This window comes from Bos taurus, chromosome 27 (genome assembly GCF_002263795.3).
Source record: "Bos taurus isolate L1 Dominette 01449 registration number 42190680 breed Hereford chromosome 27, ARS-UCD2.0, whole genome shotgun sequence".
Taxonomy (NCBI): domain Eukaryota; kingdom Metazoa; phylum Chordata; class Mammalia; order Artiodactyla; family Bovidae; genus Bos; species Bos taurus.
This window is the reverse complement of record NC_037354.1, coordinates 7668601-7696569: the sequence shown is the minus strand read 5'-3', so window position 1 is coordinate 7696569 and position 27969 is coordinate 7668601. Positions and strand designations below refer to the sequence as shown.

The following is a 27969-nucleotide window of genomic DNA, read 5'->3' as shown; positions in this document are numbered from 1 at the left end:
CTTAGGAAATAAATGGACATGTGCAAAATGTATCTGTTGCCTCTACAATGCACTTAAGACGCTAACCGTCTCAGTGAAAGGCGCTCACTTCTCTAATGTCTTAATCAGAGAGAAACTGTTTTTACCTCGTGTACTCATACAGTGCTGGGACGATGCTTTGATACTGCCTTCTGATAGCCAGTAACGCGCCAACATAGCCACATAATATCAGCAACTCATTTCGAGCTCTAGAAGAGAATATACTTATTTTAAAAAATTCTATAATCTGAGGTACAGAACATTGCTCTTATATAGTTATTGAACTTGTGTCTCATTTTGATGAGTAACATAGCAAAATATGCTTAGAAAATTTTCTAAATGTAAAGATGTTTTATTCATCAGTTAACTCCTATTCAGACATGTACCGAATAATACAAATTGTATTTTAAAATAAAAGTCTTTGAATAATATTGAACTCTTGTCTTCTTGTTTTCCTCTCTCCCGTCGGTCCCTGCGGCTCCTGCCAAAGTGTCACAGGCTGCTGCACCAGTTTTCCCACGTGGCATTGCACCAAAAGCAGCCTAAAGCCTCGCTAAGAAATACACATGGTTCTCGGGACTTTAGCTACATGGGTAACAGTGTCCTTACACGATACCTGAATTCAAGGACGGTGTCTGTTTTTACTTTCTAGCACTTTGACTTCTTTGCCCAACCTAGTATGCTTTGTATATATGGATGTTTAAGAGCTATGACCACTACACAGATCACTGGGGACATGTGGTCCAAAATGACCCCAAAGATCTGAAGTAGCCCTGTTTGAACCAGGTGTGTCTGTGTGTGTCTTTGTGTACAGACAGACACACACAGACACACACACACACACACGGTATTAGGAAATGGGGCCCGTATGATTTATCTTAGGTTTCAAAGTGACCTCTCTGTTTCTATTTAAGGACAAAACAAAATGTAATTTTTCTATATGTGCACCTATCTGTCCAAGAGATCTTATTTCTTCATCTGAACACCAAAAACAATACAACCATTTTGAAACATTGCATAAGTTTGGTTATGTATTTTGGGGATAAAGTACTCACTCAGTACACGTATGCAAGGCCAGTTTTTCAGTACGAATATAACTCAACAGGTCAAGAACGGGGTAAATGGTGTCCAAAGTCCAATCAGAACTACTGATGTGTTCTGGCAAAACAAAACCAGCGTCTCTAAATTAAAGGATTAAAACTTGTTCATTCAAATTTTAACTTGTGTGATTGATTCTTTTCTGGTCAACGCTATCTACCTCTTTATTTTCTAGATCCCAGTTAGGGCCCGATACCAAACCATCAGCAATCTCTTTCTTTTTTAAATTCAGGATGGCTAGTACTTGATTTTTAAGCCTTTTTTAAAAAAATCAATACAAATGAAAATACCAAATAAAAGAGTAGATTTTAAATTATACTACCAACTAAATACATACCTTTGATGAAGTCAATACCAATAGGAAGGGCTTTTTCAGGTTCTTGACTTAGCAAGTAATACTTTATAGTTTCAAATATTTTGCCATCGGCATGGGCTGTCTCAGCTAACTGCATACATTCTTCTACTGTGGGTAGCTTGCACTAGAAAAGAATTGGTTTGATGACAATGCTACTAATATTTATAGGAATAAAAGCAATAGTATTAATATAAGTACTAAATATTTCCAATATACCTGGTATGTTTCTCTAATTAAAGTTGCTGAAAATAGATGTAAATGAAATAATCGGTACTGGGAGCATACATTTATGTTAATATCTTTAAGATCTAATAACAATAAATACAATAGTATCTAATGAGTCAATACTTTTAAACACACAGTTAAAAAAGGTGGAAGCAAATTGTCCTGATTGTGATAATGGGATTAGTACCCACAAATGTCATTTAGCAGGAATGCTAAAATTAGTTATTTTAGAACAAATATACTCATCAGTGTCAAAAATTACATTAAGTGTAGAAAACACAAAAGGTAATGCTTATGTGTCCTCTACAATAAAGGACAGAAATGGTATGGACCTAACAGAAGCAGAAGATATTAAGAAGAGGTGGCAAGAATACACAGAAGAACTGTACAAAAAAGATCTTCACGACCCAGATAATCACGATGCTGTGATCACTGACCTAGAGCCAGACATCCTGGAATGTGAAGTCAAGTGGGCCTTAGAAAGCATCACTACGAACAAAGCTAGTGGAGGTGATGGAATTCCAGTTGAGCTATTTCAAATCCTGAAAGATGATGCTGTGAAAGTGCTGCACTCTATGTGCCAGCAAATTTGGAAAACAGCAGTGGCCACAGGACTGGAAAAGGTCAGTTTTCATTCCAATCCCAAAGAAAGGCAATGCCAAAGAATGCTGAAACTACCGCACAATTGTACTCATCTCACACGCTAGTAAAGTAATGCTCAAAATTCTCCAAGCCAGGCTTCAGCAATATGTGAACCGTGAACGTCCTGATGTTCAAGCTGGTTTTAGAAAAGGCAGAGGAACCAGAGACCAAACTGCCAACATCTGCTGGATCATGGAAAAAGCAAGAGAGTTCCAGAAAAACATCTATTTCTGCTTTATTGATTATGCCAAAGCCTTTGACTGTGTGGATCACAATAAACTGTGGAAAATTCTGAAAGAGATGGGAATACCAGACCACCTGACCTGCCTCTTAAGAAATCTGTATGCAGGTCAGGAAGCAACAGTTAGAACTGGACATGAACAACAGACTGGTTCCAAATAGGAAAAGGAGTACATCAAGGCTGTATATTGTCACCCTGCTTATTTAACTTATATGCAGAGTACATCATGAGAAACGCTGGACTGGAAGAAACACAAGCTGGAATCAAGATTGCCAGGAGAAATATCAATAACCTCAGATATGCAGATGACACCACCCTTATGGCAGAAAGTGAAGAGGAACTAAAAAGCTTCTTGATGAAGGTGGAAGTGGAGAGTGAAAAAGTTGGCTTAAACTCAACATTCAGAAAACGAAGATCATGGCATCTGGTCCCATCACTTCATGGCAAATAGATGGGCAAACAGTGGAAACAGTGTCAGACTTTATTTTTGGGGGCTCCAAAATCACTGCAGATGGTGACTGCAGCCATGAAATTAAAAGGCGCTTACTCCTTGGAAGGAAAGTTATGACCAACTTAGATAGCATATTCAAAAGCAGAGACATTACTTTGACAACAAAGGTTTGTCTAGTCAAGGCTATGGTTTTGCCTGTGGTCATGTATGGATGTGAGAGTTGGACTGTGAAGAAGACTGAGCGCCGAAGAACTGATGCCTTTGAACTGTGGTGTTGGAGAAGACTCTTGAGAGCCCCTTGGACTGCAAGGAGATCCAACCAGTCCATTCTGAAGGAGATCAGCCCTGGGATTTCTTTGGAAGGAATGATGCTAAAGCTGAAACTCCAGTACTTTGGCTACCTCATGCGAAGAGTTGACTCACTGGAAAAGACTCTGATGCTGGGAGGGATGGGGGGCAGGAGGAGAAGGGGACAACAGAGGATGAGATGGCTGGATGGCATCACTGACTTGATGGACGTGAGTCTGGGTGAACTCCGGGAGTTGGTGATGGACAGGGAGGCCTGGTGTGCTGCGATTCATGGGGTCGCAAAGAGTTGGACACGACTGAGCGACTGAACTGAACTGAACATGGTAACTAACTTTCACTTGACCTTGAGACACAGCAACTTTATTTTGAGCAGGAAGGCAAAAAAAAGGACAAGCTCTTTATAGCTTTGTGTTTTAGCTTTGACATTCTGAAATGCCATGAAGTGGAGATTTGAGCCTATGAAATTATATTACTGCAAAATGAAAAGCAGTGTTTTTTCAAATAATTTTTCTGTTAAAACTGAGAATCTACTCTTCCTTCATGGAAGTTCTGCTTCCAAAACGTGGGTGGAGGTTAATTTACCTTTTATGTAAACTTCTGATATGTTCACGATTTTTGAAGCACAGGTGTTAAGAGTGTGCTGGTTTGCTTCTTAGTGAGGCTACATAGCTTACTGCCCTGTCTCACTAATGTTTGCAAACACTGTGATGCAGCTTCTGCTGCAGAAACATTTGTGTCGTGACGGAAGGTGACGTGGTTCATCCACAAAGTCAACTGTCTCCTTTGAGATTTGTCACTCTCATCCCTTCTCTTTTTTTAAAAATCCCCTTAAGTTACTAAGATTGTTTATTAATGCATTTATTCAATAGTTTCATATTTTTTGCTGTTTAAAAAATATTGATTTATTTGGCTGTGCCAGGCAGGTCTCAGCTGTGGCCTGTGGGATCTAGTTCCCTGACCAGGGATCAAGCCCAGGCCTCCTGTATTGGGAGCATGGAGTCTTGGCCACTGGATCACCAGGGAAGTCCCAAATGGAGTATTTTAGACCCCTCAACCTCTCAAAAAATTTACAAACTAAATTACAAGTGCTCATGTGTATGTGACATTTCATCTAACGTTCCCCATCTGTATTCCCTGAAAGCCAGTTATTTGTTGAGCAACTACTATATGATAGGAACTATGCCTGGTTAGACAGAAAAAACGTTTCTTCACTTTGATATATGCTCTGAGAGTAGAGGGAATTAATGGTTCCCACTGAGATTTCATTCTGACACAGAATATGATAACAGCAGGTTGATCATTCCTGTAGTTCTTACCCTTCATTCCTGTAGTTCTTACCCTATCTTAAAATTCTCAAAGCTATATAACTTAATATTTAAGTATAAGTTTTAGAGGAGTTGCTTGGTAGCCTAGTAGATTCCAGGCATTTACTACTGTGGCCCTGGGTTCAATCCCTGGTTGGGGAACTGAGATCCCCCAAGCTGTGCATTGTGGCCGAATATAATAAACACACACACACACACACACACACACACACGCACACACGCACACACACACACACACACATATATATATATATGGATTTTTAGTCTTGTGAAATTCTCCAGTTAGTAACACATTTACACATATCAACTAGTCTTTCTAAAGAGTTATTAATGAAGTCTGATCCAAGAGTCCAATTATACCCTTTTAGAATGTATGATAAAAGGAGCAGGTGAACACTGTTGTAAAACTATGTACACAGATGATTTTCAAAATAAAAATCACATGGTGTGTACACGGTTTAATAATCTGCTTTTTATTTTACTGTTCTACAGCCATCCATCAATAAAAACAGAACTTCATTTTTTAACAGATTAACAGCACTGACATATAGAAATGTACCATAATTAATACAATCTCCTTATTGCTGAATATTTTGATCACTTTTGTATGTAATCTTGATAGATTCCTATATTCTGTAATGGAGCATTTATAAAAAGCACTTTAGAATAAGCATGCAAATTTCACCATACTTCAGTAATTCTTTTCAAGATCCTATTTTTTAAAAGTCAGCATGCATGTGTGGATGCTAAGTCACTTCAGTTGTTTCTCACTCTCTGCGACTCTATGGACTGTACCCTGCCAGGCTTCTCTGTCCATGGGATTCTCTGGGAGGGAGTACCTAAAGATGCAAAGGGCTTGCGATGGGCAGGTACATGTGTTGACACTCTCATTTCAACATTAACCAATTATGGCAAGTTCCTTACCTTCTCTGAGTTCACTTTCTTTATAAATTAGGAACAGTATGCCCTACTTTTCACAGTTTTGTGAGACTTGAGTCAATAGCCAACAGATGTGAAAATTTAGAACAGCCCTCAATATACAGTAGAAATTCAATCAATGTTTTTTGTTACTGTTATAATTTTTGCTGTCTTTATAAGAGGATCCTGAAAGGATCATATGTTTGTTTCTCTGCAAGAATTTCTATTTGACCAAACCTAAAACTAACCAAATCACAGCACGGCATTCCAAATGGGAACAATGAGTATCGCTAGCATACCTTCTCATGGAGATCGTTTCTCTCTTCAGTACACCCTGGGTAGAAAGCACAGAGTTTTACTAACTGTAGTTCACTGTCAGGAGTCATGAGGAGAAGGTCAGCTGCCAAATCCCTATTCACATGACAAAAGGGGAAACGTCAATGAGGAAAAAACTGAGAAACAACGTTTTAGAACTCTTTCAAAGGACGGAGAATCTCCCCTGCCTTTCTATTTACATAAAGAGTACTGATTTCCTACTTAATTATGAAATTCCTCTAAATGTAGATTACAGAAACCAAAGGGCATGAAGGAAAACTAGGTAATACCTGTATCCAACGGATGGAAAGCTAAAAAGAAAATAAATTTGAATATCATGAATATGTGATGAAAGCCAAGAAAAGGTGAACTTTTACCAGTAAGTGTAAAAGCAAAAAAGAAGTGTTCTTGGTTCTTGGTTATACAAGCATATTCTCTTAAGATAATGCAGCTATCTTAATAATTGTGTTTTAAATTTGTGGAGCTCTACTACTAGCCACGAGGATTATACACTTCACCTGGAGGTAAGCCTGGTCCATGTATTTCAGTGTATGCACTTGATCCTGGTTTCTGGTACACATACCTATGGCTGCATAAAGGAAGGGCTCTTGAAGGGAGTTAAGAAGAAACAAGTTTGCTTTCTATTAAAAGCATCCTCTGTGGCTCAGCAGTAAAGACTGCCTGCAATGCAGGAGCCACAGGAGACGTGGGTTCAGTTCCTGGGTCGAGAAGATCCCCTGGAGGAGGGCATGGCAGCCCACTCCAGTATTCTTGTCTGGAGAATCCCATGGACAGAGGAACCTGGTGGGCTACAGGCCTTGGGTTGCAAAGAGTCAGACACGACTGAACAACCAAGCATGCACACAACACAGGATGTATGCTCAGTTGAAAGATCTTTAATCCTCTTCAAAATTTAATATCTATTTATAGTTTGCTCCTTTTTCAGTTTTTAGAAAGAAGTAATCATATTTTATTTGAATGAGATGCTGACTTCTAGCACAGAGTCAGTCACCTTTGTGGGTAAGTGTCTGAGTTAGATCTCACACTCTGGTTGGGTTTGAGGCAGTAGGGAACTGGGTCCTCAGGAGGGCCGGTCAGTGTTAAGATCCATTCACATCTGACACTGATGGTGGGGCACCACTCAGTTCTAGGGGGGAGGGAGCTCTTACATCACTGTGAGATATGGGTCAATTTTAGAGTAACTCTAAGATTATCGATTCACTCTGAAGCCCCCAGACCCAACAGGAAAGACTGGGAAGCTCTGTTCTCTTTCTGACTTAGCTGTAGTCAGCTGAATGTCTATGTTCCCCCAAAAGCCCTAGGTTGACATCTAACCCTCAGTGTGATGGTATTAGGAGGTAGACTCTTTGGGAGGTTGCAGTGCAGAGCCCTGAGGAAAGGGGTTAGTGCCCTGATAAAGGAGGCCACAGGGAGTTTCCTAACCCTTTTCTCCATGTGAGCACAGCAAAAACAGCCAGTAAGACCCAGGAAGCCCGCTCTTAGCAGACACCAAATCTGCCAGTTTATCTTGAACTTCTCTCTTGTTTGTAGGCCGCCCCGTCTGTGGTATTTTACACTAAGATAGTAGCTAAGAGTACAAACTGTAAAGCCAACTTATGTAACCTTTAGTTTTGGTCATAAAATTTACTGAGACCAGTAAGTCTCTGTAAACTTAGGCTACCGTCGCGCATCCAGTGAACTGCACATGCAGGGACAGCAGTGTCCTTGGCTGTGATCGTCACCACCATCGTCCTCTGTGCCGTTCCGCAGCGGCGTCTGCATCACCCGCTGTTCAGACTGGGGGTGTGTGTGCAGGCAGTGTGGAGAAGTGAAGTCCTGACGAGCAAGCTTATTTAAAATCTCTCAAGGTTCTAAGTATTTTGGGGAAAGCGAGGGCAGAAGTCTAAAATCATCTTTATTCAACAAGCCCCTGTTGAGGGTCAGGACTGTCTCCGTCATCCACGATGAAGCACGGTCCGCCCTAGGAAGCAGGCTCTGAGACACAAGGGAGAACAGCTCTGAGCTCCAGCCTCCCCAGGTCTTTCCCAGGTTTAACTCTGAAGAGCAGAGCTCCCCAGCCTCCGGAATCTAACGCCTGATGATCTGAGGTGGAGCTGATGTGATAATAATAGAAATAAAGTGCATAATAAATGTAGTATGCTTCAATCATCCCCAACCCATCTCCCCACTTCCGGTGTGTGGAAAAATTGTCTTCCACGAAACTGGGCCCTGGTGCCAAAAGGTTGGAGACTGTTGTCTTAAAGCATCACCCAAGTTGGTTCCAAGTGTACAGTCATACCATCTTTGTTATCACTCTCCACTAGAAAAGAGACTTTATTTTCTAAACCTCTAACTAATACACAAGTACCAGCCAGAATGAGTGTAGATATGCAGAATTTACAACGTGGGAATGTGTGGTCCTAATAATCTTAGAAAGTGCATGCCTATTGTTTCATGATGCTTTATGTGCTTGAAGTATCACAAATTAGAACTGGGTGACTTCAGAATAAGTGATAGTAGATTTCATTATATGCTCACAGTAGTTCTTACTATTAATTCACATTCATAGCACCATTTCCTTCACAATCTTATTTTTTATTTACAAAGGAGACATTTAAAAATGCAATATCTTTAAATGTGATATTTTTAAAATATTGCATTTTAAAAATATCACATGCAACTTTTTAAAAAATGCATTTTATCACTATGAAACTATTCTTTAACTTTAGAAACGCTCACCATGTACATATATATGTATATAATGGAATATTACTCAGACATAAAAAGGAGTGAAATCAGGTCATTTGTGATGATGTGGTTGGATCTAGTCTGTCATACACAGTGAAGTAAGTTAGATAAAAACAAACATCACATATTTTAATGCATATATATGGAATATAGAAAAGTGATACAGATGAACCTATTTCCAGGGCAGGAGCCCGACAAAGACATAGAGAAAGAACTTGGGGACACAGCAGGGAAGGAAAGGCTGGGACTAACTGAAACCGCACCACTGATGCATACTCACCACCACGCATAAAACAGATAGTGAGTGGGAGGCTGCTGAATAACACAGGGAGCTCAGCTCGGGGCTCTGTGACGACCTAGAGGGGTGCTGGGATGGGGCTGGGTGGGAGGGGGTCCAAGAGGGAGAGGATGTATGTATACATGTAGCCGATTCACTTCCCTGTACAGCAGAAACTATTAATAACATAATACTGTCGAGCAATCACACTCCCCATTAGAAAAGAAAAACGCTCACCACACTGGGATCATCATGCACTTCCTTGCCAGTAACTCCAGGGCATAGTGGGTTGCGGGTGCTGCGGGCTCTCCCAGCACAGTGCCCACACACACAGCCAGCTCCAGCTCGTTTCCACGAATCAGGTATGCCATAGCCAGCTTGCTCAATGAGAAAATAACGCCTTCAGTTTCACAGGTGATCGGCAGGATCATTACTCCCCGCCAAGCTCACAAAGTAGATCAAGTTGTATTAACCTATAGCCAATTATTTTTTTAAGATGGTGAATGTAATTTTCTATAATGTACTTGTCCCTTCTCCAGGGGATCTTCCCGACCCAGGGACTGAACCCAGGTCCCCCAAATTGCAGGCAGATTCTTTACCATCGGAGCCACCAGGGAAGCCCACAGGGTACTTAGGCAAGGGCAACTACAATTTTCAGGTGGGAAAGCTGATAAAGGGACATAGAGTAATTTTTATAATTTAAGAGTTTCGAACCTTTGCTTACATTTTGGGAAAAGGCAATGGCACCCCACTCCAGTACTCTTGCCTGGAACATCCCATGGACAGAGGAGCCTGGTAGGCTGCAGTCCATGGGGTCGCTAAGAGTCGGACTCAACTGAGCGACTTCCCTTTCACTTTTCACTTTCACGCACTGGAGAAGGAAATGGCAACCCACTCCAGTGTTCTTGCCTGGAGAATCCCAGGGACAGGGGAGCCTGGTGGGCTGCCATCTATGGGGTTGCACAGAGTCGGACACGACTGAAGTGACTTAGCAGTAGCAGCTTACATTTTTGGAATTAACAGCGGTCTGTCTGCAATAGCCTCAACATGGCCTTCAGTCCATCAGAAAAAGTAAATTCTTAGAATCTTCCTCAGTAGTGTACAGTGATTATCAATTATCCCTTACAGTCAATATATCTAAGGACACATGCAAAATAGAACCGATATCTTTACTTAATGGTTTTCCCATGACATTAGTGGATTAAATGAAAAATAATTTAAAAACATAACTTGTGAAGAACATACTAAAGTGTTTATAAAAATAACTGCTTTCAAGAGTCAGATATTCTGAGTTCCAGGCCAGTGATTTTTCCCTTCACCACACTAGTGCTTCTCATATATGATAAAAACTTAGAGTAAGATTGTCACAAATATGTATCTTGTGATAAAAATTTAAAAATAGGTGAATAAAAGATTTCATAATCTGCAGAGTTAACCTGTGTTTATTGAGTACGGAATCGCTCAGGCTCAGAAAGCATGCAAAACCAGATCTTACACAGAAAGTCACCATATCTTCCCCCTCAAACATCATGACACACATGAGCCACCCTGAAATGTACCTCAATATTGTCCACAGCCAGGTGGCAACAGGCGGCTAGAACTGCTCGGCCATCCTGAAAATACCATTCTGCCAGCTCTCTGCAGGCTTCCTGCAGGAGTCTAGGAAGAAGAAGCATACATATTCAATGGAAACACAAGGACTCCATCATAAAAGTGAATGGATGCTCTTTTATAATAAGCTGATTAAGGGATCAAACAAGATATAATTGTATACCCTTGGTTTAGGTATAGAGATTGATTTGGGGGAAAAAATCAGGAAAGCAGTCTTTCTTAGTAGATGAGCTGACGAACCACCTCCCTCTCCCAATTTTTCCTCTTTTCAGAAAAGCCTGATTTTAAGAACTTCCTATCCTACACTGAATAATTTATGCCTCAGCTATAGGGGCAATTAACATGAAAAGAACTATAGGTTGAAAATTTATGTGGAGATGGGAACAGGGGTAGTGTATGTTGCTAAGAGATCATTAAATGCCAAGTTTAGAAATGGCAGGGGACAGCAGTAAAGGAGCAGGAAGGAAAATGTCAGTCTTAATGCGCTCAACATTTTGTGATCATTTTTCACTTGATAAGTGTCCTAAAAGTTTAAATATCCTATTTTCTGGAGCAATGATAGGAGCAAAGAGAAGACACAAAGAAAGGCAGATTATTAGATTTGAAAATGGTCAAAAGGCTGGAGAATCCTAATTTCTATTCCTTTTAAAAACATAAGTATTTTGATTTATTTTTATTTTTAGATTAAAAAAAAAAAGTTTACTGGATTACAGTTGATTTATAACGTTGTGTAGTGTCTTCTGTATAGCAAAGCGAATCAACCCTTCCTTAGATACTTTTCCCGTATAGGTCATTACAGAGTGTTGAGTAAAGTTCCCTGTGCTATACAGTGGGTCTTTATCAGTTATGTTTTATATACACTAGTGTGTATGAGTCAAGAGGCCGGATGTTATTCTAGATGCTAACACCCGATTGTGAATGATGTCAGGGAGATGCTATCCACACCGAGGCTATGGTGAAACATTCACAAATAGCATTTTATTTTCACTGTCTCTCTTCCCCAGCAGGTTTGATCAGATTTTCAAGGATTTAGGTGCTTTATATGCAATTACTGTACTGAAATGCAGTTTGCTTTTCTGGAAGCTATGTAAGATGTGTGCAGGCTGTGTCTACGTGCCTGACTTTTCCCTCCTCATCCAGGGGCAGGTGCTGTCATGAAACGAGACTGCGGTGAGAAATGCAGTTGAGGACACGGGACAGCCAAGCACTCTGTGTACAAGAAGGATGATCTCAAAAGCCCCTAAAGGGAAACCAGCCACAAAAATATTGACTCCAAGCAAAGGATGAATCACTCACTCTTTAAAGTCTTCCTTGTAGATATCATCAGAAAAAGAAGGTCCTTTGGGTGTCGAAACATGGAAGGTCTGCATATTTCCCTCACAAGCAGCCTGGAATTTAATGCAATCTTTGGTTAATCTTTGGCTGTTGATAATAGATCAACTTCAGAAAATTATTTTGAACAAAGTATATTCAAACCATGTTTGAAATTTATACTACAATTTGGAGATACCCTTAGAATTTGGAAAACAAACAAACCCATAAATTACACTGTATCAACATGAAGCACCAAGTCTACTTGAAAGAGTTGTTCAAGTGTATACAATGTTCGGCAAAATAGACCAGATCAGAATTCAGAGATGCTTGCCTGTTTAAAGATCTAAAAGAAACTCAGTGTGATCAGAGCAAAGGCAGGGTGATGGAAATGTCCAGGAAAGAAGGCCGGGATACGGGCAGAAGTCAAGGCACCTATGACTTAATCAATCACGTGAACATGACCACCCCCTCCCAAACACACCCCCACAAAGCTGTGCAGCCCATGTAAATCACATGTTTTTACCTGTGCAACAAGCAGAGCTTCTTTAAGCTGACCTCTTGACATAAAAAAATGGACTAATTTTTTCACATCACCAATGGCTATGCAATACGGAATGACGTCATCCTTATCTTCCTGGATTAACTGATCAGCTCTCCTAATAAAGTAACAACAATGTTTTTTTAAGAAATACTAATTTCAAGGTTCTCAGCTGGACTCAGATTTTCTGAAATGCTGAAAATATCTAAAATTTGATCAGTATTCACAAAGACTTAGCTTTTTTTTTTTTTTTAAGACTTAGCTTTATAATCACACCATTATTGGAGGATAAAAGTTTTCTGAAACAATACTATAGGCACTTGTTTCTTCCATAAAACATTGCAGATTTTCCTATTTTAAAGGCGCTGCTGCTGCTGCTGCTGCTAAGTCGCTTCAGTCGTGTCCAACTCTGTGCGACCCCAGAGATGGCAGCCCACCAGGCTCCGCTGTCCCTGGGATTCTCCAGGCAAGAATACTGGAGTGGGTTGCCATTTCCTTCTCCAATGCGTGAAAGTGAAAAGTGAAAGTAAAGTCGCTCAGTTGAGTCCGACTCTTAGCGACCCCATGGACTGCAGCCTACCAGGCTCCTCTGTCCATGGGATTTTCCAGGCAAGAGTACTGGAGTGGTGTGCCATTAGGTCTTAAATCAATATAGCTTATCTACTAAAGTGAGGAATATATTTTTCTGAAAATAAGTTGTTACCTAGATATGTATGATGGAATATCTACTCTCAACTGGATTAATGTCTACTTTATTAAAGACAGAGAATTTTAAATGTCTTAATGGCACCATAATGAATGGACACACTCTAAATGCAAGCAGGCTAAAATCATGAAAAAGGATAATTTAAGAACACAGATATTGATAGTAAAATGCAAAACATTGTTAGTGCCCCAAGCAGGGTAGTTCAAAGAAAAATGTTCTAGATATTTGAGGGGGAGAGGGGACCTGAGTTTGGAGATTATGGAGGATATACACGTCTGTCTGTCTCTTTCTCTCTCTTTGTATCCATCACTGTCTGTCTGTTTCTCTTTTCCTGTTTTTGGTCCCACTTTCTCAACGACCAACCTCATTAACTCCACTCTTAATGTTTAACCTTAGTTTTGTTGAAAACTAACTTGGCGTATTTAATCTATGCTGGCATTTGCAATAAACTTCATTTTAATTGCCAACCTCTGGGCAGGTGCAGTAGACACTTTTCATATGGTCTGCCTTCCCTGGTGGCTCAGATGGTAAAGAATCTACCTGCAATGCAGGAGACCTGGGTTCGATCCTTGAGTTGGCAGATGCCCTGGAGAAGGAAATGGCAACCCACTCCAGTATTCTTGCCTGGAGAATCCCATGGAGGGAGGAGCCTGGCAGGCTACAGCCACAGGTTTGCAGAGTTGGACATAACTGAGCAACTAACAGATCACTGTTAACAGTCTTCAGCTCCTAGGGTTTTTCCCAACAAGGCTTTCACCATTTGACTCTGACTTCCCTGTTACAGCTGTTAAGAAACACTCTCTTCCTGGACATTTATAAGTTGGACTGAGAGACCGCCTTTCAATCTCTGCAAATGGTTGAATCCATAAAACATAAACTTGGAAGTTGAAGGGAGATGATTTTCTGGCCACCATGTGAACTAAGGAGTAGAGAAAATCAGGCGGGTTGAAACAAAATTGTTCTGTGACATAAATATCCTCTGCTAACTTGACTTTATTAAGGTCTCAGTGGGAGCAAGGACTTTACAATTGTTTGGTGAGGGTACATGAACTGAGAATCACTCAGGATTCTTAGAGCTTAGGATAAGGAGCCTGCAGTCTGAGAGCTGGAGCCAGCCTATTGCTTCACTTATTTGGGGAGAGTAGTTGCTGGAAACGGTCCCCATTCCCTTGGTTAATGTGTTAATCCCCCTGGATTTCATGCTTAGTCTCTGATTGATTTTATTGGTACTTGTGAGTCACAGCTGAAATTTTTCTAAACCATGCAACAAAAACCAAATGCTTCATTTTTAATGCCAGAAACAAGGTAATTACTCACTAAATAGTACTCGTCGGTAACTGGCACATAGTGAGGACTAAATATTTGTGGACTGAATGAATAGAACAGGATAGAGAATAGTCTTATGTTATGGGTTGGAATGCGTCCCCCTCACTGCCATCAAAAGATCCGTGCAAGTCCTAACCCATGTGCATGCTTAGCCTCTTCAGTCGTGTCCGATTCTTTGCAACCCTATGGACTGCAGCCCACCAGGCTCCTCTGTCCATGGGATTTCCCAGGCAAGAATACTGGAGTGGGTTGCCATGCTCTCCTCCAAGGGATCTTCCCGACCCAGGGATAGAACCTGTGTCTACTGCATTGCAGGCTGATTCTTTAAAGTGAACGTGACTTTATTTGGAAATTGGGTCTTTGCTGAAATAGTTAATATAGGGTTATACCAGATTAGGGTAAACTCTAAATCTGATATGACCGGTATCCTCATTCAAAAGGGGGAAATGTGGACTCAGAGACACATGGGGGATAATGCATGTGAAGATAAGGGGGCCACCAAAGTGCCAAGGGCTGTAACCACCAGAAGTCAGGGGAGAAGAGTGGACCTGATTCCTTCTTGAAACCTCCAAGAGAAAGCAACCCTGCCCACAGCTTGATAGCAGATCTCTAGCCTTCAGAACCTCCAGAATCGGGACAGAACACATTTCTGTGATTTGAAACACTCTGTGGTCCTTTGTTATGGCAGCTCCAGTAAACCAATACACCTCAGAAAAAATCTCGTTTTCTGCATTCCAGTCAAGGACATCCAGGTAACCTTGTTCAGTGGTAAAACGTCTTTACCATCAGCACTACTTGACATCCATACATTTCAACTGCAATACATTAAGGAGTGAGCATGTTGACTGATCCATCCTTTCCTCTATCAACATGGGGAAACTTGCCTTCCACCACTGTTCTTATCAGATGTCAGGTCAAATACAAAAATGCCAAAATGACTGATAACCGACTTGTTTATTGTATCAGGAGATACAAAATTCAGTTATCGTTTAAACCAACGGAAAAGTAAAAAATCCCAAGGGCTACTAGCATATGTACATGTTGTTTCCATTTTAACAAAACGTTAAACGTCCATCTGGGCACAGACGGTCCGCCTCACCTCTGCATCAGCTTCTTCCAGTATTTCACAGACACGCTTGGCGCAACTGACAAGGCTTTGTCCCACTAGAACGGGAGAAAAGCAGAAACAGACGCATTTGGAGTGTGTGGTCTAATTCTTAATAGACATTTATTTTAAATGAACTCAAATCTATAGTGTTAGTTTTTAAGCTGAATACAGTCAGGAAAGCTGCTCTCATGGTGGGAAAGGAGCCACGCCTCTGCTTGGCTCTGTTTCAGTCACCACCCACCTCCAGAAGGCAACCAACTTTCTCAATTTTAATAGGATGGATCCATCCTGACCTTTTTGGAGAACTCTGTTTTGCTAATTCTGTGCTCCCTGGAGATTGGGACATGCCAGAGGAGCACTCTTCAGCAGCTGACCCTCAGAGAAGACACTTCTCTGGGCCAGCGTGGGATGGACAAAGTGTTAGGGGAGTCCACTGGAAGCAAATCAGCCAACATAGATTTTTTTTTAGGAATCAGAGACTCCAGGCTTAGGCAGTGGTTCTCAAAGGCAAGGCTGTGTGAGGAGAAGCTGGGGTGTGTGTGTGTGTGTATGTGTGCGTGTGTGTGTGTGTGTGTGTAGCTCTGTCATGTCTGACTCTTGCAACCCCATGGGCTGTAGCCTGCTAGGCTCCTCTGTCCATGGGATTTCCCCGGCAAGAATATTGGATTGGGCTGCCATTTTTTTCTCCAGGGCTTGCTTAGAAAAGCACCATGTTGGGCTCCATCCCTGGAGCTCCCGAGCCTGTCGTCTGGGTGGGAAATGCATATCTAATGATGTATCTATTGATAACAACGCTGACACTGCTCCCTGGGATCTCACTGCAATAGCTCCTGCTCTGAGGCACACCCTTGATATCAGGTGAGCACAGGACCAACCAGACCTGGAGAAAGACAAGCTTGAAATTGAGTATTTAACTAAGAATACTGTTGTTAAACTCTTTTGATTTTGCTTTAACAGCCCATTACCTCTCCAAGTTCAACCATCAGCTCACAGTATCTCTGAATCTGTCCCAGCCGCAAGTGTATCTGGGCAGCTTCCTTCAGTCTTTCCTCTTTGGTAGGGACACCAATACCACCACCAAACTTAGACATCTTCACTGTGGTGAGTTCCTGGGCTTCAGACTGGGTACGAAGAAAATGAAATTTCCTGAATTTTGTTACACAAGAGCTAGTGATAACTGATGATTATAAAAGCATCATATGGATACAGACTTTATAAACATACAGAGCTGGAAATTAAATATTTTTTTAAAATCACTGCTTTTTGTCCATAAAGCATAAAGTTCTTTAAATGTAATATTTTGTTATGGTAGATAGTGGGGTTCGGATGTGGCTGGTGCTGGTGGGAAGAAGCTGAATCCAATTTTTCTTAAAACTCACCAGAAATCTGGAGGTCAAAAGGAAGTGAGTGATAAAGTAGTATGTGACTGGTGGAAAAAAAATATATAAAGGATTTTAATAACAACCTAAAAATTACTGGCTCACTCTCGTTGGCTTTTATAGTGCCAAAGGTAACTGTTATAGTCATTAGGTGCTTGTAATCAAAGCAGAGACATTACTTTGCCAACAAAGGTCCGTCTAATCAAGGCTATGGTTCTTCCAGGGGTCATGTACGGATTTGAGAGTTGGACTACAAACAAAGCTGAGGGCTAAAGAATTGATGCTTTTGAACTGTGGTATTGGAGAAGACTCTTGAGAGTCCCTTGGACTGCAAGGAGATCCAACCAGTCCATCCTAAAGGAGATCAGTCCTGGGTGTTCACTGGAAGGACTGGTGCTGAAGCTAAAACTCCAATACTTTGGCCACCTCATGGGAAGAGCTGACTCACTGGAAAACACCCTGATGCTGGGAAACACTGAAGGCGGGAGGAGAAGGGGACGACAGAGGATGAGATGGTTGGATGGTATCACCGACTCAATGGACATGAGTTTGAGTAAGCTATGGGAGTTGGTGACGGACAGGGAGGCCTGGTGTGCTGCGGTTCATGGGGTTGCAAAGAGTCAGACACGACTGAGAGACTGAACTGAACTGACTGAATCAAAGAAGTACTTCTTATGGAAATGACTGTTTCTTACACCATGAAATCCACACCCCTGGCACAGTGCTCCCCATGGTCTAACAGTTAAGTCAACCACTGATACTTCAAATATAAAAGCTTTTTCTTCTTTCTCATCCCAGGACTGGTTTGCTATTGGCATTGCATATCACTTCATGTACAAGGTGTACTGAAATCCATGAAAGGATAAGGTATGATCATTTTTAATAAAACATATCCCAGAAGACAGCCTAGCAGGCCTCTGAGACAAAAATCACACACATGATCATCTGGTAATAGGGTGAAGGTAAAACATTTCAGGGATCTTCCAAGTGGCGTCTGAAGAATTTCATGAGATTCACTCTGTGGAGATCATGACTGCCTTAGTCTGCTCCCAAATAACTCATACTATCATGATCAATTTTTATTGAAGATTTGTCTCTTTAGTGTTCATTTCTTTTAGCCTATCCACTCTAATTATATACATTAAAATAATTTTCATATTTTAATGACAAAAAGGCAAAAGTAATTTTTGTTTTAGCACAGTACAATTGCATATGCTACTTACCGTTCTGAATTTAATAAGATGCTTCAAGTGCATTATTCCTTTGCAGTAGTTCTGAGGAAGTAAGCTATCATCTTGCCCTTTTATCACTGCAACTAAGTTCCATAAATTGTCACTGCCACCTGGAGGCTAAAAAGTTGATACAAGACACCCAAAGACATAACATGAAGTAAAAACTTCAGAGCATTTTGCATCTTTAAAAATACAACGCAGGCATATAAAACTTGAGAAATTAACAAAACAATATTTTCCTTATTCTTGATTTTTAAAAAAAGAAATTTGTGTCTCTTTATTTTTATTTGTGTTTTTGACCATACACCAAGCTGCATGCAGGGTGGTCTTAGTTTCCTGACTAGGGATCGAAGCCAGACCCCTGTATTGGGACATGCAGTCTTAATCATGGACCACCAGGGAGATTCCTACCTTACTTACAGGTTCTGGTTTCCATTTGCTTTCTTACACTGGGACAACACACGTAAAGATGTGAACTTCATGACAAAAAGTCATCATGACTCTTTTTGGCTAAAGGGGAAATTTTCACATTTAATTCTTGCAATACTTACAGATAAACATTCTGAAAACCATCTGAGTTTTTTCACACGAAGGTTTCCACTTAGCTTCTCTATCTCCTGTTTGATATCTCTTGACACTTTGCCGCAGAGCAGAGGGGGCGCGCCCTGCTCTATGGCAGAATCTGGAGAAGGGACACAACCTAATGAGAAAAGCAAGCTTATCAAACCGTATTTAGAAACAAGGTCTAATACGTGCAGAGTTTCAACACCTGTGTTCCCGAGGATTTCTTCCCAGGGTCTGTCTGCCAGAATATTTATTTGTAAAGGAGTGATTAATGGTGTTAATGACCAGAGTCTCACTGTAGAGTCCCGGGAGCACGAGGCCATTGTGAAGGGGCGGCGTGGGTGGCATGTTAAACCTGGTGGAAGAAATAAAGCCATTTACTAAAGGAAGCACTGAAAAAAATGTATTTATATGTACCTCCTAAGTGTGAGAAGTGTTAGTCGCTCAGTTGTATCTGACTCTTTGTGACCCCGTGGACAGTAGCCTGCCGGGCTCCCCTGTCCGTGGGATTCTACAGGCAAGAATACTGGAGTGGGTTGCCATTCTCTTCTCCAGGAGATCTTCCCAACCCTGCGATGAAACCCAGGTCTCCTGCATGGCAGGCAGATTCTTTTACCTTCTGAAACACCAGGGAAACCCTACTTTCTCAGAACTGAAGTTATGAAGAAATGCTCTAAATAACATTTCTGTCTTGGCTATAAATGACACACGGATGTTTAAAACAAAAAAGTACTCAGCATCTTCTGTAGACAGGGATACAGGGTTGAATAATTATTAGAAAGCAGATGGTCCTGGATGAAAATGTTGAAGCTGCATTTCAGTTGGTGTATCAGCAAACTGACAGTCATATCAATGGAATACACAGTGATCTATGAGTTAATGGTTGGCTGTTCTCATTACAAGATAAAGAAAGATTTGAGAACCTTGCACTTTAGAACGTCCACCAGTGGGCTCTGTCCCATCCTCAGTCCTGCACTGCAGTAACTGAAAGGCCCTGGGGTCAAGCATACGGGCACAAACGACTAGATTAGGGCTGTGTGTGTATACTCAGTCACTCAGTCACGTCCGACTCTTCCATGACCCCATGGCCTACAGCCCGCCAGGCTCCTCTCTCCATGGGATCCTTCAGGCAAGAATACTGGAGTGCACTAGTTAGGGTTACCTTCCCTCAATGACCATTTTGCATTGGTAATTCAACTACTTAACCCCATCCATGTTTGGGTGCTACAAATGAGAGCAAAGTGATGTGCAAAAGATAAGAAATCTGATTTTCCATTCCCAACTCATTTATACTACAAAACTTTATACTATATTAAAAAATAAAACACTGCCCTAAATATCCAAGAATAGAGGTAAAGGAATGGCTAGATAAGTCATAACTAAGTTATGAGTGATTTCCTATTTTACAACTTACTGTTGGGGTGATGCAAAGTGAGAAAAACCCAAGCCTCACAGGTGTATATGTGCAAGGGTGTGTGTGTGGGGGTGTGTGCTTCTCTGCAGAGACAGGGACACCACAGTGCTAACAACAGCTACCTCCTAATCTTTTCTGGGGGTGTTTTCTATTTTCTTCCGTGCATTCTGCTATCGAAAGAGTAAACTTCTTGAATGCATACTTTCCAATAAGGTAAGTCTTATTTCAAAATGAAACACTGTTAAGATTTCTTCAAAAATATTGTATTTCTCAGAAACTAAATCATTAATACAGCAAAGTTTAGAAGTACATGAAAAACACTTTACCATATACATCTGCACCGTGATCACATACAGTATCCAAACATATTCCTTCTCGTGTGTCCCACACTTTTATAGTATAGTCCCAGCTGCCAGATATTAGCAGGTATGGGATCTCAGTATTCCACATCAGTCCCCTCACAGGTGCCGTGTGTCCACTAAGAATATTTATGCATGCATCTTGAGTGTAATCCCAGATTCGAACAGAACTGAAAACAGAATATTATACATAAATACCATTCAACTTATAATTTATCTAAAGGGTCAATATATTTTTAATGGAGCGTATATTGTTAGTGATTATTTCTTAGCGTACTGAAAAAGAAGTTTATCTTTAAAGATATGTTGATTCTCCACAGCAGAAAGAATGAATAATTAGTTGGGCTAGAGCCAGGCTATTACAATATTTCTTCTTTACTTTTGCTGGTCATTTATTACTGATACTACATATATGATTTCACAATTTATATGTTTGGAAAAACTGCTTTCTTAAATTATCCAGAGCAGATAAAGGCAAAGAAAAAATATGACTAACAACATGTATACAATCATTTAAATGCACTCAGACTATTTGTATCATGAAAATACAGCATATATGATGATGGATATTATTTGAAAAATCAATTCCTATCTATGCTTCTTAAAAAAGATTTTATTGGAGGATAATGACTTTTCAATGCTGTGTTAGTTTCTGCTGTACAACAAAGTGAATCAGCTATATGTGTGTATATATATATATATATATATATATATACATATACACTCTCCCTCTTGAGCCTCCCAGGCCTCCATCCCACCCCTCTAGGTCATTACAGAGCTCTATGTTTTTATCAACACAGTAAACAGTGCATGTTTATGTCAGTAAAATAAGTTTCTTAGTCTGTGGAGTCACTCTCAGATCAAGTTCAAAATTTAAATACAAATGGATGCATATTACTGGAGTTTACTGACTGTAGAATACAAATATTATTGAAGTAAAATTTTAACTCAAAATCAATTTAAGACCTCCATATGCCAACTCTGCTTGGATAACTCATAATTATCTTTTAGTTACAGATTTACATCAACCTGAAAATATCAAAATATTGATACTCCCAAAGGTTATATTACACCATTAGAAGATACATCACATTTTTATTTAAGGCATATATCTCTTTCCGCTTTATATAAAAAAAACTTTTCTTCTTCTCTTTTATACTAGGACAGGATAATGTGGCTACTATTACAACTTTTACTAGCACAAAGTAAGACTTTTCTTACCTAAATTTATCTCCTATTCAAATAGCCCAAACTATGCAAATACATCTGGATGTAAAATACAGACAAGATTTCAGAAACTTTCACAAACCCAGAAAAAAAATGTTAAATCATTCTCATTTCTAAAATATCTTCTCTTCATGCTAACACATATAATCATCTTTTATTTCATTCTTAATGAAAACAGAGTACAGCTGTTTTCCAGTTAGATATGAGAACATTATAAACTCTTCTCTATATTTTACAAAGATTTACTGTTTCAGACATTTTCCCCAGACCCTTCTACAATTTTCATTTCTGTTAACTCTGTTCTTAGTAAGATAGAAATAAGCATCTACAGCGAGCACAATAACCTCCTCCAGGGCATTTTCCCAACCCAGGAATGAACCCAGGTCTCTAGCATTGCAGGAGGATTCTTTACCATCTGAGCCATCAGGGAAGCCCAAATAAGGACACAGAAAGCATGAATATGACATTAAGTAAGGAAAAATTTTTAGATGTGTGCAGTTAGATACTTGTTAACTGCCTACTTATTAAGTACATATTTAGAATAGTTCCACATAGAAGTTGGATAATATAAATAAGCACATTTCTAGAAGACTGCATGCTTATGAGTTTCAGGACTAGAAACAAGAATCCAGAAGTACATACCCATCATCAGAGCCGCTGCAGAGAGTCCCCTCCCTCAGAGGAGACCATCTCACATGGAACACTTTCTCCGTGTGCCCGCTGAACACCTTCAGTGGCTGATCCGAGCTGGTGGCCACATAATAGACACGAACATTTTTGTCTTCACAGCCCGTGGCTATCATGTCTCTGAAACATCATCAGTGGCCATTAAAAAAATGAGAGGGTTGATAATACGTGGTACTGATCGTTTTTAAATGTACACTGTACTAATTTCTAAAACCAGAATGCTCTGCTCCCTTCACGAAGTTACACTACAAACTGATGTAAGCAAAAACATCATTTATAGAAACTGCTCTAGTGCAGTTAGCTTCTCAAGCTTCCCTTTTAATCGGGTAAATTTTTTATTTCCCTCAGATGAGAGATAATGGTATATTTACTTCTCTATGTTTGTTTTTTCAAGATGCCCAGATTCATAACTTGAATATTTCTCAGACCTTTATATTTTGCAACTATTGGAACTTGAAAAGGGTCCCAAATGGTCAGTGATTGAGATTTGTTGAATTGCTAGTAGGCAAGTTATTAACTACTATGCGCCCTGACTGCCAGTAGATTTTTTTTTTTGGTATTGGTACAAATAGCAATGTTTCCCCCAGAAGTGTACTAGAAAACTCCCCAAAGACCAGGGTTGACTCATCTAACAGTAAGTCAGCCACAGTCCTGGTTTTCCAGTTCTCTTTGGTGGTTTCCCCAACTTGAGATGCTTAACTGTTTGATCCAGAAGAATCCTTTGGAAATATAATATGTGGGTACGATCTTTAAATGATCATTGCTCATTATTCTTCTGAGAGTGAGACAAGCTAAGCAACTACTACACCTTAGTGGTCATGCCTGGAGTACCAGCGGAACTGAAGTACTAGGCACACCTGTGAAATCATGAACCAGACACAACAGTCTCTCCAAGGAACATTAACAATCACAGAAACAGTCCCCAGGCCCAAAAGTAAAGAGGGGAAGCTACACATTTTGGACTCAACTGTCATCAAAACCTCCAAACTTCAAACTGCTGATTTTTGTCATATTGGTTATAATAGCTGTATTTATTAAAGCTTACAAGTCAAAATAAATCTTTAAACTAGCATGCTGGTTGGTCTGTAAATGTATAGATTACATGCACCCAAGGCTCACTGATAAACAGGCTTGTTTCTCTATGTGGGAAAATATATTTTGCATAATACAAATACTTACATGTACACAGGAGTATATTTTATATATGTATATGCAGATACACAGATATAAAATCTTAGAAATGAAAAAAAATTTAAAAATGTACACACAGCTATCCAAATTATAAGTTTAGGAATATGAATAAACTTTTATAAGTTCAAGATGTTTTTCACTTATCTCCTAAGACACTAAGTGGAATATAAATACAGAAATTAGAACATTTAGAAAAGATTTTTAAAAACAAAAATGAAATGTCAAAATGAAAATTGAAATTTATTAGACAGGCTTACCAGTAAACATAAAAGTTAAGTATAAAGGACTATTTTTTTTAAAGCTTTCTTAACCAACAAAGCATACTGCATTCATATCTTTTTTTCCCCCTGAATGGTCAAATTCTTAAATTCTTATTAACCCTATAAAAGAGGGAAATAAGAATGTGGAACGATTCTGTTGATCAGATACAGGTAATTCTACTCATTTGTTATGTTCAACAAGTATTTACTACACGTCTACTTTTTCAAGGCATAGTGAGGGTTAGAAGCACAGTGTTCTACTAAGAATACACTGTGAAAAATAGAGAACCATTGCTTATCTCAGGGAGAGGTAGCCAATTCGCAACTAAAACTTAATTTTCTGATGTTAAGTGTCCTAACTACAGTGGAAATTTATCTAAGATGGGGCTCATGGAAGACTTTTCTGCAGAAGTGGTTCCTGAGCTGAGAGACAGGGAGAAGTTATTTATGCCCAGGTCGGGGTGGACTGGGTGGGGTGGGGTGGGAAGGAGAATCCTAAATGCAGGTGAAAACAGGAGCAAAAGCCCTGGGGCGAATATGAGCGGCTGGTTCAAGAAGCTGAAAGCCACTGTGGCCGGACCTAAGACGCAGAGGTAGTGAGGCCTGGAAAGAGATAAGGCATAGAGGAGCCCTGCCTGGCTAGGACTCTGCATGTCATCCCAAGATCAAAGGGAAACTGCTGGGAGATTTAAGCAACAGAAAGCTGTGCTCACATCTGCATGTTTCGATGCTCACTCTGGCAGCCACCTGGAGAACACAAACAGAGGAAGTTGTGACAACAGGTGTGAACCCTGAAATTGATTTAGAAGGCTTTTGTGGAAGTCCCCAAATAGACACATGTCACTGGTTCAGTGGCTGGGGGTGACTAGGAAAAGAACAATTAGATGGAGGCTATGACAGGAATCGAGGGCTGACTGGAGGTGGCAGCTGAGGGATGTAAAGTCTAAAAAGGAGACAAGCATCTGGGTGTCAGCGGTTTGTTGCTGGCACTTTCAGGCCACCGAGATGGCCAACACTGCAGAGGAGCTGGTCGTGTGCTCACTTCAGAATCTTTATTGTGTGTTACAAATTCCATATTTACTGGAGGAGATGCATAGGGTCATGATTTTGTATAATCGTGATGATTCAGAACCCAGTGCAATATGGTTTGAATATTTCATATGTATATTTTAAAAGCATAATTCACATTATTTTCACAATATTTAAAGAAAGTTTGACTTCTTAAATACAATTTGTTGTTCTTGTTCAGTCGCTCAGTCATGTCCAACTCTTCACAACCCCAAGGACTGAAGCATGCCAGGCATCCCTGTCCTTCACTATCTCCCATAAATTTGATGGGATATATCTGATCCCACGTATTTGATGGCATATAAATGTAATTTACATCCTATCAAAGAGAGGTGTGAAACACAAGACTCTTGGAAGTGCAATGGCTTAAAGGATCAATTTTAGTGGAGGTTTGATGTGGGTTAATTTTTAAATCTAAGCTGATCTTTACATGGTAAATACCAGGCTCTTAAGCAAGGCTGACCTTTCAAAACCATTCTAAGCTCCACATCTTGGGAAATCACCCCCTGTCATGGCATTCACATCAGGTGGAGGCAATGGAAAGTCATGGGGACAGTGCACTGCAGAGATTGCTAAGAGGGTTAGAGCAAGGGCCACATCTCGCAAGCCACACACAGACTGCACTGACTTCCTTTTTCATTAGTGAGCTGTATGCTTTTCCCTAAAGCAGCAGACAGTTGGTGCAAAGTAGGAATCACTATTCCTAAATCATGTAAAAACTTCATGGAATAAAAACATGCAGTTATAAGACGAGATAAGGGGAATATTACCTAAAAAGAGTGATGAATATTACTAATGAGAATAACATCAAACTTTACGGTTATTCAAAATCTTCTAAATGTAATTATTACTTATTTCAGGAAAAAATACTTACTTGTTGTTTTGGCTCCAATCACAACCAAATACTGCAGCTGGATGTCTGTATTTGTGTAGTATTTTACCATCAATTGTTCGAATTATACTGAAATTAAGTATAATATGTTAATAGAAAATTACAACATTCTAAATACGTTATTCAAAGGAAGAAAGCCAAAACTATGTAATTTAAACAAAAGTGTTTTAGCGTAGAGACCTTGTCTGCAAAGCACAGGGAACATTTAAAAGTACCATGTAAATGATATTATCATTATGATAAGTATATTTATATTACATAGTAGTAATTATGGCAATCCACTGAACCCTATTTAAAGGAGATACTTTCTTATTTAGAAAATATTTTATTTATTTAGGAAATACATAGTATAATACACATATTTTAAAACACAAGCATTAGATTTTCAGCTTCAAAATTTAACAGTTGAAAATTTATGTTTAACACAACTCATTTACAGTGTTGGTTGTATGTATTATTACACCAAGTCTAAGACATGTAAGTCATTATAATATTTTCATGGCACAATTTTAAGGGATACAATTAGAAATCTGGAGGAGCCCTTCTCCCCAAATACATTCCATACACTTTTAATGTAAAAATAAATGAAGCTTAAGACCCTACTGTTGGAGCAGGAAATGGCAACCTATCCAGTATTCTTGCCTAGAAAATTCCACGGGCAGAGGAGCCTGGTGGGCTATAGTCCATGGAGTCGCAAAGAGTCGGACATGACTGAGCACACAATATCCTTCTATATTATTACCATAACACAAGGGCTATTAATTCCATTAGGAACACAAAGCTGTGTGTAAATTAATGTACTGCGAAGTTTTAAAAGTCTTTGGAAAAGACCCTTTAAAAATATCCCTATGTCAAAGTGAACATGTTAGTCGTTCAGTCTTGTCTGACTTTTTGTGAACCTGTGGACTATAGCCCACCAGACTCTACTGTCCATGGAATTCTCCAGGCAAGAATACTGGACTGGGCAGTCATTCCCTTTTCCAGAGGATCTTTCTAGGCCCACCAAAACTTTTGAGGCTACTAGGGAGTGGTGGTAACCTACACTTACAAATATTTAGTGAGACTGTGGTATTTATCAAGTAAGTTAATGTCCTGAAAATACATGGTAAAGCTAACTGCTGCTAAGTCGCTTCAGTCGTGTCTGACTTTGTGCAACACCATAGATGGCAGCCCACCAGGCTCCCCCGTCCCTGGGATTCTCCAGGCAAGAACACTGGAGTGGGTTGCCACTTCCTTCTCCAATGCATGAAAGTGAAAAGTGAAAGTGAAGTCGCTCAGTCATGTCCAACTCTGTGCGACCCCATGGACTGCAGCCTACCAGGCTCCTCCGTCCATGGGATTTTCCAGGCAAGAGTTCTGGAGTGGGGTGCCATTGCCTTCTCCGGTAAAGCTAACTACATTCAGTTCAGTTCAGTCACTCAGTCGTGTCTGACTCTAACTACATATCCCCTAATAAAAAAACCCTTAGGTACATCTTTCGTACTCTGGTATGTATCAATTAGCAAATAGTCATTTTCAAGGGAAAAACTCCTAATACTGTTGTTTCTGAAAATTTTAGCTTCCTGATACAGATGTTTGGTTTCCACAACTTCCGTATTTTCCAATGAAGTTAAAAAGTGAGAATGAGAAGACTGGGCGGGATACAGCAAAATCCAAGAGGAGATAAACTCTACTATTTCTCAACAACAATAAATTCCTATACCACATGTCAAAGATGACAATACCTATAGCTATATGGTAGGACCACTGGATTAAAAACTTTTTTAAACTCAAGGGCAATTCTTCCCTTACACATATTTCTTGGAAAACTATTTTTCCCTGGGACTCACATATTTCTGAAACACAGGGTCGGAGAAGTTAGTTAGAAAATAGGCATTTCCTACAGCATGACCTTATTCCTCCTTGAAAAGCCTTTTTATCATTTTTAAAAGAGTAACATCTACTGTGAACAAGTTTCTAGAGCACTTGATATCTCTTGAGTCACTTGGGAAATATGAAATACCCCTTCCTCAAAACGTGATGAGAATTAGACTCTGAAAGTACGTGAAGTTGCTTTGAGGCAAGTCACAGTATTTTAGTTATAATTTGAGTAGTATTTACATTTAGAAAGCAATTAGTGGTTTATTTTTAAACATCATTGCATTGTTATTTATTACTGGTATATCACAGCA

At 39.9% G+C, this 27969-nt stretch overlaps 1 protein-coding gene across 5 annotated transcripts in view; it reads right to left on the bottom strand.

The window, feature by feature from the left end:
• WDR17 (WD repeat domain 17) overlaps positions 1-27969 on the bottom strand; it is a 69713-nt gene that overhangs the window by 4497 nt on the left and 37247 nt on the right. For 3 of the 5 annotated variants that reach the window (XM_002698643.6, XM_005225950.5, XM_002698642.6), the window contains 17 exons: positions 25781-25867; positions 22343-22507; positions 20441-20643; positions 18906-19055; positions 18688-18818; positions 18128-18253; positions 16491-16646; positions 15517-15581; positions 12371-12503; positions 11830-11921; positions 10482-10581; positions 9160-9299; positions 6188-6208; positions 5882-5993; positions 1454-1595; positions 1074-1176; positions 126-227 (listed from right to left, as the gene is read on the bottom strand). In XM_002698643.6, the coding sequence (XP_002698689.3) occupies positions 126-227; positions 1074-1176; positions 1454-1595; positions 5882-5993; positions 6188-6208; positions 9160-9299; positions 10482-10581; positions 11830-11921; positions 12371-12503; positions 15517-15581; positions 16491-16646; positions 18128-18253; positions 18688-18818; positions 18906-19055; positions 20441-20643; positions 22343-22507; positions 25781-25867 (2028 nt within the window). The remainder of the gene's footprint in view (positions 1-125; positions 228-1073; positions 1177-1453; positions 1596-5881; positions 5994-6187; positions 6209-9159; positions 9300-10481; positions 10582-11829; positions 11922-12370; positions 12504-15516; positions 15582-16490; positions 16647-18127; positions 18254-18687; positions 18819-18905; positions 19056-20440; positions 20644-22342; positions 22508-25780; positions 25868-27969) is intronic. The other 2 variants (XM_005225948.5, XM_005225953.5) reach the window with 2 other exon arrangements.